At 40.5% G+C, this 12,958-nt stretch overlaps 1 protein-coding gene across 1 annotated transcript in view; it reads left to right on the top strand.

Moving 5' to 3' along the window:
* Positions 1-1,531: 1,531 nt before the first annotated feature.
* Positions 1,532-12,958, top strand: part of LOC311043918 (regulator of G-protein signaling 3-like) — a gene marked incomplete at its 5' end in the record, with an annotated part of 44,803 nt that continues 33,376 nt past the window's right edge. Inside the window, 4 exons of the mRNA XM_084055342.1 lie at positions 1,532-1,564; positions 8,681-9,319; positions 10,022-10,187; positions 11,757-11,815. Of these exons, the coding sequence (XP_083911468.1) occupies positions 1,532-1,564; positions 8,681-9,319; positions 10,022-10,187; positions 11,757-11,815 (897 nt within the window). The remainder of the gene's footprint in view (positions 1,565-8,680; positions 9,320-10,021; positions 10,188-11,756; positions 11,816-12,958) is intronic.

The following is a 12,958-nucleotide window of genomic DNA, read 5'->3' as shown; positions in this document are numbered from 1 at the left end:
CAATAATAAAACAAAACAGGAATACACTGGAAGTATCTAGAAATATAGAGAATAATGGATTAGCCTACTAACTTCCTTTACCCATTGATGATCAATGGAACCTTCAGCCACTGAGCAAGATAAGCTCAAATTATACATACTCTTGGATAATGACACTTGGGGGACGACAATTGTCATGCCACCTCTAATAGTAGACATGGGGCTTTTATACGAGTACAGTGGGAATATATATAGTCTTCAAAAGTAACACCCTTGAATAGAAAAAGGTCAACATTTTAAGCTCACATTTAGGCCTACTGTAGTTGTTGGGATACAAGTCTCAGAAGTGTCTGGTGTTGGCCGAGGTGCTTAAAGGGCAAGACCACTTTGGTAGAGGTTTGGGTTGTGTAGTTACCTTGCCATGATGTAACTCCAAAGGTGGACAAGAAATAAAAAATAATTGCTCCATTGATTAGAAGTCACTCTTTTAGCACAAAAACGAACGCAAACAAAGTTGATTCAGACAATATAGAACATCACCAAACCCAGTACTGTTTTTTTTTTAAATAAAAATGTCAACTTCCTGTTGATTTTGCCATTTTTAGAAATAAGAAAACCCGGACTGGATCGGCGGATCCGGATCCAGATCTTCAAATAGTAAAATCAACAGGAAGTTGACATTTTTATTAAAAAAACAAACAGTACTGGGTTTGGTGATGCTCTATATTGTCTGAATCAAATACGTTTGGGTTCATTTATGTGCAAAAAGAGTGACTTTGAGAGCAGTTTTACCGTACAATGTAAGTCAATGAGGAGCATATTTTGAATGATCAATTTCTAATCAATGGAGCAATTATTTTTTATTTCTTGCCCACCTTTAGAGTTACATCATGGCAAGGTAACTACACAACCCAAACCTCTACCAAAGTGGTCTTACCCTTTAAAAAGAAGATGGGCAAACACAAATGGAACAAATTGACAATACATTAATAATGCAAAACATAAAAGTTTTGACAGAGTCACACATTGCACAAAAAAAAATCACCCACTGTTTTACACCTGTAAACTTGTGATGTGACAATAAAGTTGATTCTGATTTTGACATTTTGGAAGTTTATTTTTGGAACAAAATAAACTGTCAAGAATATACTAAATATAATCTACAACAATGAAGATCTTTTGCAGCTTAATTGTGTCTAAACCTCATGTACATAGTAGCCTACCTACTGCTAATGTGGACCTACTGAATGTGTTGCTACCTTGCACAATACTAACCCTATGTACACATGGCCATGTTCATGTCAGAATGCGGCCTAGGCAAAGGACAGTTTTCGCGCCCCCCATGAAAATATATGAGAACCACTGGTTTGGATATTAAATAATAATAATTCAAATTTGGAAGCAAGCTTATAATAAGTGGACATGGCAGCACTGATCACTTGTCTGGTCATGTGTGACCTTGGGTTTGTAGAGTCTACAGAATCGGCACACGGCCATCCGACACTGACAGATCCCAGCAGGGTCTCCAAAGATCCGTTAAAGGCCCTCAAGCATGACACCTAAACTGATGAGAAATGAAGAGATGGTACTAGTTGCATGTCTTCCTCTATACTGTAGCTGTATCATTCTTCTTGTTATTTCTTTAATTAAACATCTCGTTTAACATTCAATTTGGTCTTTTTGATTAATATTTTGTCTAGCATCATTTAAATAAACATGTCATCTTTTCAATCTTCTCTACATGTAAAGTGTCTTGAGACAACTTGTTGTGATTTGACACTTTAATAAAATTGAATTGAATTGAATTGAATTACACACACACACACACACACACACACACACACACACACACACACACACACACACACACACACACACACACACACACACACACACACACACACACACACACACACACAATCAGCTACGGGCAAGGGTAAAGCTTTTGAAACAGGCTGCAATTTTCACTATTTTGCAGTCACTTCGTATACAATGTTTTCAGACAATAGCAGTTTTCAAATGTATTCAAAGGTAGTTGCTCTGTAAAGCAGTTCTATGTGCAAGATCAGCTTGTGCAGGAATACACATACGATTTGTAAGGTAATTATTCTATTGGACCCCCCCCCCCCTCTCTCTCTCCCCCTCTATCCGTTAGCCAGATGTTGGTTTTGGGGGAGTCAGTTTAAATGTTTACAGGTCGTCCCAGCACACAGCAGGATTGGTGGAGAGAGTCATTCCTCGCTCCTCCCCCATGGAAGGGAAGGAGGGAAGAAGAGGAGGAGGAGAGGAAAAAACTGAAGTTTAGTTTAAATAAATGAGTGGGGAAAGGAGAAAGTTCATTTTTACCATCAACTGCAGATTTGAATGTTGTAGGCTGACTAGTTAATGAGTTTCATCTGTTTTGTTACTCAATGTGTTCGTTTCGTATTCTTTTAGTTAGATAGTTAATGACTTAGTCTAGTTACTTATTTAGAACAATGGAAAGCACTCCAACTCTACCCAGGATGGGACAGGATAGGCTTAAAAGGTGAGTTTTCATGCACTCACTCACTCACTCACTCACTCACTCACTCTGCATGTGAATGATCATCCAGTTGTTTTCTTCATTCATTGGGTTTTATTTAGTCTTTCCATTCAGTCTGACCTTTAAACAGTTAAGTTTGCTGATTAAAGCAAAAAAGTTTTACTGACTTCTGGAAGACAAAACAACATAGACAGACGGACAATGCAAGTGTGTGCATATGCGCTGTGCGCAAGCATGCATGAGTGTGTGTGCATGTGTGCCTGCGAGTGTGAGTGTGTGTTTATGAGTGTGGGCCTGTGTGTGTTTGTGTGTGTGTGTGTGTGTGTGTGTGTGTGTGTGTGTGTGTGTGTGTGTGTGTGTGTGTGTGTGTGTGTGTGTGCACGCGCGTGCATGCGTGCCTGCGTGCGTGCATGCGTGCGTGTGTGCTGTCAGAAACCCTCTTCCATGCTGTTAATGGTTCCATCTGAGAGCCCGACCCCCTGCTGGGAACAGGACTCATTACAGCCAATCAGATCAAAGGTCACAGCCACTCTGCTTCAATCATGTCGCCTTACATCTTGTTTATAACACTGGTTCTTAAAGTGGGGACGGGGGACCCCCTGGAATCCCCTCAAGGACCCCTGGGGGTCCCCGGACACAGCTAAATGGGGGTCTGAGGCCGAATGCATACCAAAGCAGTGGTCCAAAAGTTTGAGAACCACTTGTTCTAATAAATGACATGGATTGATGTAATAATTACATGGTATGAATTGAGTACTGGCAGCATTTTGAAATCCAATCAAAATGGGCCTGCATATAGTTAATTCATGTTAAATAGTTGAGTGGAGTTGGAAACAAGGACTTTAAACCACAGATGACAGCAGACAATTTTGCTTTCAAAGCGTCTGGCAATATTTATAGTATTAGACAGTAGGTTATAATTATTAATTGCTAATCTTTACCTTTTACTAATTTCATTCTAACTTTTACCCCCTCCCCCTCGTTAGCTGTCACTCCTTCACGATTGGCTGATTTCTTGAGGCACTGAATTTTGTGACTTGTAGTTGATCTAGGCTAACCCCAAGTGTTGTCATCAGAGGTCTGAAGAGGTTTGATGTATTTGATGCTATGATTAAAATAAAACATGTTATATTAATTGCTTCTCACAGAAACCTCAAAAAGTAAAGAAATTAAACACTATAAGACTATAAAACTGTTTGCAGCAGGAATACAATAAATGAATCCTCTGGAGTCTGGCATTTTGTTTCATAATGCAATTTTGGGTCATGGGTGGGATGACCGTGTTATTCTAAAACATTTTTTTTATAAAAGCCATGATTTAAGCTACCTTTTTCTTAATAAGGAGATGACTGCTAGAGCTCTACCGTTCTAGGTGATGGTTTTATTAAAGTGGCTAACCCTCTAACCCTAGCATGGGAATGACCATTGGAATAACTGGGTCAATTGTAGTGGCTATTCTGTCCACCAGGGGCTGCACCATTTAGACCAGTGATGTCAAACAATGGCCAAGACGTGAAGCCACAGCCAAGGTCATTAGCATACAGAGGACCATCACCATCATTCAATTCTACCTGGAGACAACGCTTTTTCAACACTGTCACAAATCCGGTAAAACACCGTTTTATGGAGAAGAAGCTGCATTCCTCCCGTCCTCCCCTCACCTCTCTTCCCCCCCTCACCTCTCCCCCCCACACAGCACCGTCTCGTAGTGAGAAAGGAATAGCCTTTGTAACCACTGCCAGTGTTGCTGTTCTCATCTTGATAACTAGAATGAATCCACTTGTCAGAGGGTGTTACATTCGTAGGAAAACCAGCGATAGTTTGCAGGGCAAAATAATTAACACCAGCTGTGAACGCTTGACTTTCGATTGTGTGTGTGTGTGTGTGCACACTGTGTATTGTGTAACCTCTCGTCACCAGCCTTTCCGTGTGTGTGTGTGTGTGTGTGTGTGTGTGTGTGTGTGTGTGTGTGTGTGTGTGTGTGTGTGTGTGTGTGTGTGTCTTTCTGAAATTAAACTGAAAGTAACTTCTCCGAAAGGAAGGAATGTGCAATAATGCAACTGCAGACATTATATTGCCTTTTGTTATGGCTATTCAATATTTAGTTTTAATTTCTTGAAATCATATCAATAATTCAACTGTATGCTAATGTTTTGAGACATATTGTATTATATTACTACACAATAGTAAATAAATAATTCTACACAATAAATAAACATGTTTTAAATAACTGATCTAAATATGGATTATAGTTATGATAAGTGTTGCCATAATCATGTAGCTCTACAACAGAGGCATAGCCATGACAGAAATGGTACAAAATAATATTTAAAAAAAATGTAGCCTATATATATATATATATATATATATTTTTTTTTTCCAATAATAATTTTCAGCCATTTGGCCAAGTGTTTCCTATATTCCGTATTCGGTTTTGGCCAAGAATTTGATATACTGTAGTTATAGCAGTGACTGAGATGCAGTGGAGTAGAAGTAAAAGTAGGCTACTGGAAATTGGAAATACTCTAGTAAAGTAAAAATACATCAAATCTTTACTTAAGTACAGTACTTGAGTAAATGGAATCAGTTACTTTACACCACTGTTGTTCTATAACTCTAATTATTTTGCTGGGAAAATTCTGGCACTGTAGTGAAAACGTGGCTTGAAATGGTAATCGTTACCCAACCACCCACACAGATATTGTTTAACTTCATATTGGATTATTCTACTTATTGGGGCTCCTAACAAATTGCATTGTTTGTTTTTAATGTCAATAATTAAAGTAGCTATTCTTCTTAATACATTAAAAAAAAACTGATATACGTAGTTAGTGGCAGTGTCTGAGACAACAGATGCTGTATAACTGAACTGAATGCGTGTGAGCGCACATGCGCGTCCGCAACTGGTTTCGGCCCACATCAAGTCACCATTTGACCAATGTGGCCCGGACCCCAAAATGAGTTTGACACCCCAGATTTAGACGGTATGAGAGAGAATTTAGAATTAGGGTATGATTGTGTTTGTTTACTGTCTAATAAACAACATATTATTCTAGCTATTGATAAAATTGCGCACCTTGTTACGTATTATTTATGTACAGTAAATTAGGCTGTGAGCCTGAAATAGAACTACTATTACTTTTATAGTGATGTACAAACACAGGAACTAGTTTTATGTGAATGTTGTCAGAGGTGTCAGAGGTCAGTTTGACACGTCTCCATGTCAAAATCCATTGTGGTCCATTATACTCAATTCATCAACGTGACAGGCAATACATTACATAATATCAACAACAACAACACTAAAAGCAACAGTGGTGGAAAAACTCACAGTTTTTACTTAAGTAAAAGTATCAATACTGCAATGTAGAAATAATCTGTTACAAGAAAAAGTCAGGAATTCCAAATTTACTCGAGTAAAACTACCAAAGTATTGGTATCAAAATGTACTTAAAGTAACAAAAGTAGATGTATACAAATCTTTTGAAAATAGCAGATCTCCAAGCTCACAATACGTCGCATCTCAACACATTGTGAGCTTGTAGATCGGCTATTTTCAAATGGCCTAAATGGTATATATAGGGCTGAAGTGGTTAATGTATGTTTTGTAATAATGATCAAAATCTACAAAGTAGGCCTAACTAGTAAGCTTTCAATTATTGTTGTGGAGCAAAAGTACAATATTTGCCTCTGAGATGTAGTGGAGTAGAAGTAAAAGTACAAAAAAAAATTGGAAATACTCAAGTAAAGTACAAATAGCTCAGAATACCTCAGGGGCAGGCAGAGGATGCCACTCACACAGGTCTCCTTCTGTGGAGCTTCACTGAGAGAGTGAGTTCTCTGTGAGTGAGCATCTCTGGGGGCAAAGCTGGTAGAGGGATCGATCTATCTACTGTAGGTCAGAGGTTCTCACACTTTTTCATGCCAAGGACCCCCAAATTGATATGTATTTGGCCGCGGACCCCCACCTGAAAAAGATTTGTTTCCAGGGACCCCCCAGAGGAGAAGATTTATGTTAAATTATTCAAAACTTTCCAAACATACAAGCTCGCATACAAGCTGCTGCGAGCTTGTACATCTGCTATTTTTGAATGAATAGCCAACGTATAAATGGATAAAGTTGTCAAAATGATTGTGATGCTGTATTAAAGGGGTATACCACTCATTTTTGGCTCCGCCCCCCTCAGCCAAAAGTACACCCTGCGTATGTCACTGATCACATGACCTCAATCAATTCTCCAGCTCTAGGCAACATAGAAGGGGGGGATTTTTTCCCTTATTTCCACACAACAGCTCTAAGGTGTATTAAAGACATAGTTCAATGTTGAAAATGAGTGGTATTCCCCTTTAACTATTTAAGCTGGGGACCCCCCCCGGAACCACACCATCCCACCAAGGTCCCCGGACCCCCCACTTTGAGAACCAAGGACCTAATCCCGTCCAATTATATTCACGTATCTCTGTACTGTAATGTGTGTGTTGTTGGTCCAGTGCTGCTGAGCTCCATCCAGACTGCAAAAGGAGAAGAGGAGTTTCCAAGGAGAACAAACACACACACAACCTCCACAATATGAACAACACACCCCTGAGAAGGTAACACACACACACACACACACACACACACACACACACACACACACACACACACACAGACACAGACACACGCACGCACGCACGCACGCACGCACGCACGCTACACACGCACGCACGCACGCACGCACGCACGCACGCATGCTTGCACACGCACACACCCACACGAATGGGTGAATGGGTAATACACTTTTGCTGTTGACATCTTTATTGATATTAAAACATATTATGTACAATTACATACATCGTCAGACCATTATCAAAACCAGGGGTCTTCAACATTTTCAGGCCAAGGACCCCCTAGCTGAGAGAGAGATGAAGCAGGGACCCCCCTGTATATTGTATAAAAATTGTGTTTCAGATGTAACTTTTTTTCTTTACTTGGTCTGCTCTTTTTCCCCTCTACACCCAACACCTCTTTGCCAAAAATTAGCCGATCTACAAGCTCACAACGCCTCGCAGCGCGAGGCGTTGTGAGCTTGTAGATCTGCTATTTTTTTTGGCTAAAGTTCTCCTCAGAAAAGGGATGCTGGGGTTCAAGTGGTTAAGGTAAAAAAAAAACAATCACATCAAACAAAGATTTGGCCGACCCCCTGTACTAACTCTGAGGAGTGAGGACCCCCTAGGGGTCCCGGACCCCCTGTTGAAGACCCCTGATCAAAATCCACTGAGTCATAGTCGTCTAATAGACCTCCGTCTAAAACTGGGTTATAATTGGTCTACTGGTGAAAGTTTTTTAGACGTCTAGGCTTAGCCTAGACGTTGATTAGCTGTTTTTTAAGCGTCTATTTATAGACGTCATTTCAACGTCTATAATATAGACGGTCTATAAATAGGCGACGCTTAAAAAACAGCTAATCAACGTCTAGGCTAAGCCTAGACGTCTAAAAAACTTTCACCAGTAGACCAATTATAACCCCGTTTTAGCCTACCCCTTAGACGTATTTTAGACGTCTAATAGCCTGAAAAATGCTCAGTGGGAAAGGATTCGACGCAAAAAAAGCCAGCGGCTTATTTCCATTGCGGTCCTTTCATATGTATGTGCGAATTATGTCGTGTTGCATGATGTGATCTGTATGCCAAAAAGTGTCCTAGTGCATGTCAGTCCAAGCACCCATAGGTGCAGGAAAATGGACTGCACTATAAAGCACTTAGGAGAAAGGCGATAATGCAGTCCATTTTCACACGTTCTCTCTCGTTCACTCTCTCTCTCTCTGTCTCACGCACGCACGCACGCACGCACGCACCGCACGCACGCACGCACGCACGCACGCACGCACGCACACACACACACACACACACACACACACACACACACACACACACACACACACACACACACACACACACACGCGTTGTCTATTTTGGTTCTCTCCACAGCCAGTTCCAGCTGGGGTCCAGAAGAAGACGAGAAAACAAGGAGCGGGAGTCAACCTTGAGGCGAACTGGAGCAGAGCAGACAGTATGCTGGGCTGACTGTAAAACACAGACCAGATTGCAGTCTGGAGCTGGAGTTATCAGTGGCTCCCAGGAGGAGCCCTCTGGGTCAGGGTCTGCGGTTGGACTTGAAACATGGCATGAGTTCAGGAGCGGCAGCAGGATGATGGCTGTCCATCACAGGCCGGAGTCCAGGGTCCGCTTTGCCCTCATCAGGGATACCAACGTGGACAACAGCCAGGGTGCGCCACTAAAGCCTGGAACCAACAGATCCACAACAGCACAACTTGGAACCAACAGATCCACCACAACACAGCTTGGTACCAACAGATCCACTACAACACAGCTTGGAACCAACAGATCCACCACAACACAGCTTGGTACCAACAGATCCACCACAACACAACTTGTAACCAACAGATCCACCACAACACAGCTTGGTACCAAAAGATCCACTACAACACAGCTTGGTACCAACAGATCCACTACAACACAGCTTACCAACAGATCCACTACAACACAGCTTACCAACAGATCCACCACAACACAGCTTGGTACCAACAGATCCACTACAACACAGCTTGGTACCAACAGATCCACTACAATACAGCTTGGTACCAACAGATCCACTACAACACAGCTTGGTACCAACAGATCCACTACAACACAGCTTGGAACCAACAGAACCACCACAACACAGCTTGGAACCAACAGAACCACCACACTGCTTGGAACCAACAGAACCACCACACAGCTTGGACCCAGGAACTGCAGCAGTGGTCTGAGGAGGTCTGACAGACAGTCTGAACCCAAGAACAGACTTACTGCTGACTCTAAAATCACTACCCAGGTACAGTATCTTACCACGTAAATGCTCTTACTCTACCATTATGACTAAAAACACAACCAAATGCACTGTTATGTACTGTGTGCAAACACACATCCAGTGGTGGAAAAAGTACTCATGTTTTTTACTCTATTACAAGTAAAAGTTCGGAATTCAAAATTGACTTGAGTAAAAGTACAAAAGTATTTGTATCAAAATGTACTGAAAGTACCAAAAATAGAAAGTACTCATTTTGCAGAATGTCCTGTTTCACAAGTTTTCAAATGTACAAAAATCTTTTGAAAATAGCCGATCTACAACCTCACAATGCGACGCATTGTGAGGTTGTAGAACGGCTATTTTCAAATGGCCAAAATGTATAGGGCTGAAGAAGTTAGTGTATGTTTTGTGATAATAATCTAAATCTGCAAAGTAACTAGTAACTAAAGTTTTCAAATAATTGTAGTGGAGTAAAAGTACAAACATTTCTTATGAGATGTAGTGGAGTAGCGTATTGTAAATGGAAAATACTCCAGTAAAGTAAAGATTCCTCAAAAAAGTGTACTTAAGTACGGTACTTGAGTAAATGTACTTAGTTACTTTACACCACTGCACACATCTTCTTATTGTCCTAGCTGAGGTCCATGGTTTGTTTTTTTCCACAGCAGAACATGGATGATTTTCCCTCCAGAGGCCGATCCAGACCACAGCTGCAGTGTGAGATCTTCCCCAGCAGGGGGCAGCAGAAGAAGGCTGCTTCTCCGGGCCACACTGTTGAGCAGAACCCCAGGAGGAGGAGAAAGATCCATCCATCTTATTTCAGAGGAAAAGGTAAGATTATCTGATCTTGATTTAACTCGTCCATATCTTAGCTTGATCTAATTTATTTAACCTTTATATGACCACATTAGAGATGAGATTAAAATATATTTAAACCTCAGAAAACATAGTTACAACCAGGGCAGGAATTTCAGGGAGGCCACGAAGGCCATGGTCATCGTTGCCCCTCAGTTTGGCCTTGTGCCCCTCAAAACAATGGCATGCCTTGAGGCCACAGTGGCCTTAATGCCCCAGCTGACTGTACCACTTTCTCCTCTGTCTCTTTCTTGTAAATATGTAGACACCAGTATCTCTTTCTTGTCATGTAGACAGCAGTGTCTCTTTCTTGTACATATGTAGACACCAGTGTCTCTTTCTTGTACATATGTAGACACCAGTGTCTCTTTCTTGTCATGTAGACACCAGTGTCTTTTGAGAAAATCTTAACTCCCCTGAGTCCCCATCTTTAAACCAATCCAGTGACTTTGATTGTGCAGGGCTGAGCATGGATCAGTTTGTAAATACCATAATTCATTTATTTCACTGCAGATAGTCTACATATTACATTTTAAATCCTTCCATCCTTAACTCAATTAACTTAACTTAACTAATTCAATTAATTCTGGCAATGGACTAAAATCTTGTTTTATTTGATGGCCTTCCTGCCCTGGCATTTGACCTTTGTGCCCTAAAAAAAAAAGACCAAAGGCAAAGTGGCCTTGCCCCTAAAATGACAAAATTCCAGACTTGGTTACAACACAACACAAAAATAAAAAAGAATGGAATCTTAAGTTAGCTTCTGTCATATCTACAGTAATAGTAAATTGTAACTACATGAAGTCAAATCTAAAACCAGAATGTTCTCAGAAGTGTGTTCATAAAGTGATGCTGTGCCAACTGCCAAGCATAATATTACCAAGCATATTACCACGCCCCCTTTTGGGAAAAGGTACAATTTCATATTTTAAATATATATATTAAATTATATAAACCAGTAAATAAATGAATAAAGCAAGATTGCAGCATGGTCTATGATTTTTTATAGTATGTTATAGTGTACATTTTTTTTTCCTAGTATTGCATTTATACATTTTACTGTGAGAAATGTGAGAAAAATAAACTATAGCACCCCTGAGATCAGATCAAGATATGCTTTGATTAATGCAGTGGTGTTTTTACGTCTTAAACAAAAACAAAAATTCTCTCACAGGCCATCACTTGGCCCCGGGAATCGCTGGTAAAAAGGTTTAAGATACACTAATCCAGTGTCTGGTCTGTCTCCCATAGGCCAACTACGACTGTCAGTCACTACAGAAGATGGATACATAAACATTCACGGTAACACACACACACACACACACACACACACACACACACACACACACACACACAGGACTGTGAAGTGGACGCCCCATGTGATCTTAGCATGAATACAAGATGTTCTATAAAAATCATAATTTGTACCAGTAGTATGATGTATGAGCTTTCCACCAAACATGTATTAACTCCAAATGTCTCCAATATTTTGCTATGCAAACAAGTGTTATATTAAATAATGCAGTGTTTGTTCTGTCTCTCTAGTCCACGAAGCCAGAAGGTTGTTGGGAAAATCGGCCCAGTCATGTAACTCCTATATCACGGTAATTTCCTGTCTGTTTGCATGCCTGTCTGTCTGCCTGTCTGTCAACAGTTCTTAACTTACTGTACATTGGAACACGTTTAGTGTTAAGTAGTTAAATTCTAATTTGTTGCTTAGTGATTTAGATTAGTTCATTTGCACACAATGAAACATGTATACAAAGAACATGGAATTACAAAGCACATTAGAAATGTCATAGGTCATATGGAAAACTATAATTAGCTATGAAAAATGACAAGAAGTTTAGATAATTGGTAATAATTTATCTTTTTGGTAATATGTCGTTGACTCTGTTTACAGTACGGACAATATACACATGCCATTTGTCAGGGGTTTTCAAATTACACCCAAACACAGGGAAGACAGGCAAAATCTTCACATGGAAGACACAGTTTATTTCTCAGTAGGCTACTCCTCACAGAACAAGTGACAGGGACAGACTACAACACCAGCCTACAGAAAACAGAAGAATCATCTCACCGTTATGTGAACATGCAGGTATAAATACACTAGGAAAGTTGCCAAACACAGGTGAACTGAAGAGCAATCAACACTGGGATTGGCCGGGGGCAAACGGGACACAGGTGACACAAATGAACAATAATCACACTCAGGAGAGACAAGAGAGTGTGTGTGTGTGTGTGTGTGTGTGTGTGTGTGTGTGTGTGTGTGTGTGTGTGTGTGTGTGTGTGTGTGTGTGTGTGTGTGTGTGTGTGTGTGTGTGTGTGTGTGTGTGTGTGTGTGTGTGTGTGTGTGTGTGTGTGTGTGGTTAAGTGTGAGTTTTAATACTGTACATGTACATAGTACATGTACATAGTTTTAACCGACAAAGTATTAACAAGAGCTTGTGCGTTAATAGTAATTACAATGGATCCATTGGAACACAGGTTCTTGTCTCTATTTCCTGAAAAGTAACACTTGTGGACAAGATATACAAGGTTTCCACTTGACAGTGGTCTCGCGTGGCCAGACTGTTGCCTCCCACAATTTTCAAATGTTTCCGGTCATACAGTCTGGGACACGGAAGCTCTGATCATGATTAAAATACAAAGCGGATGTGAAGCCTCCTCCCCACTTCCATTTGGTCTATACAGTCGCGCAAAGTTATCCTAATATAAATGGAAATCATCTAAGCATTGATGCT

Source organism: Gymnoscopelus microlampas, assembly GCF_963454915.1.
Source record: "Gymnoscopelus microlampas genome assembly, chromosome: 4".
Classification (NCBI taxonomy): Eukaryota; Metazoa; Chordata; class Actinopteri; order Myctophiformes; family Myctophidae; genus Gymnoscopelus; species Gymnoscopelus microlampas.
This window is presented reverse-complemented; position numbering and strand designations above follow the sequence as displayed.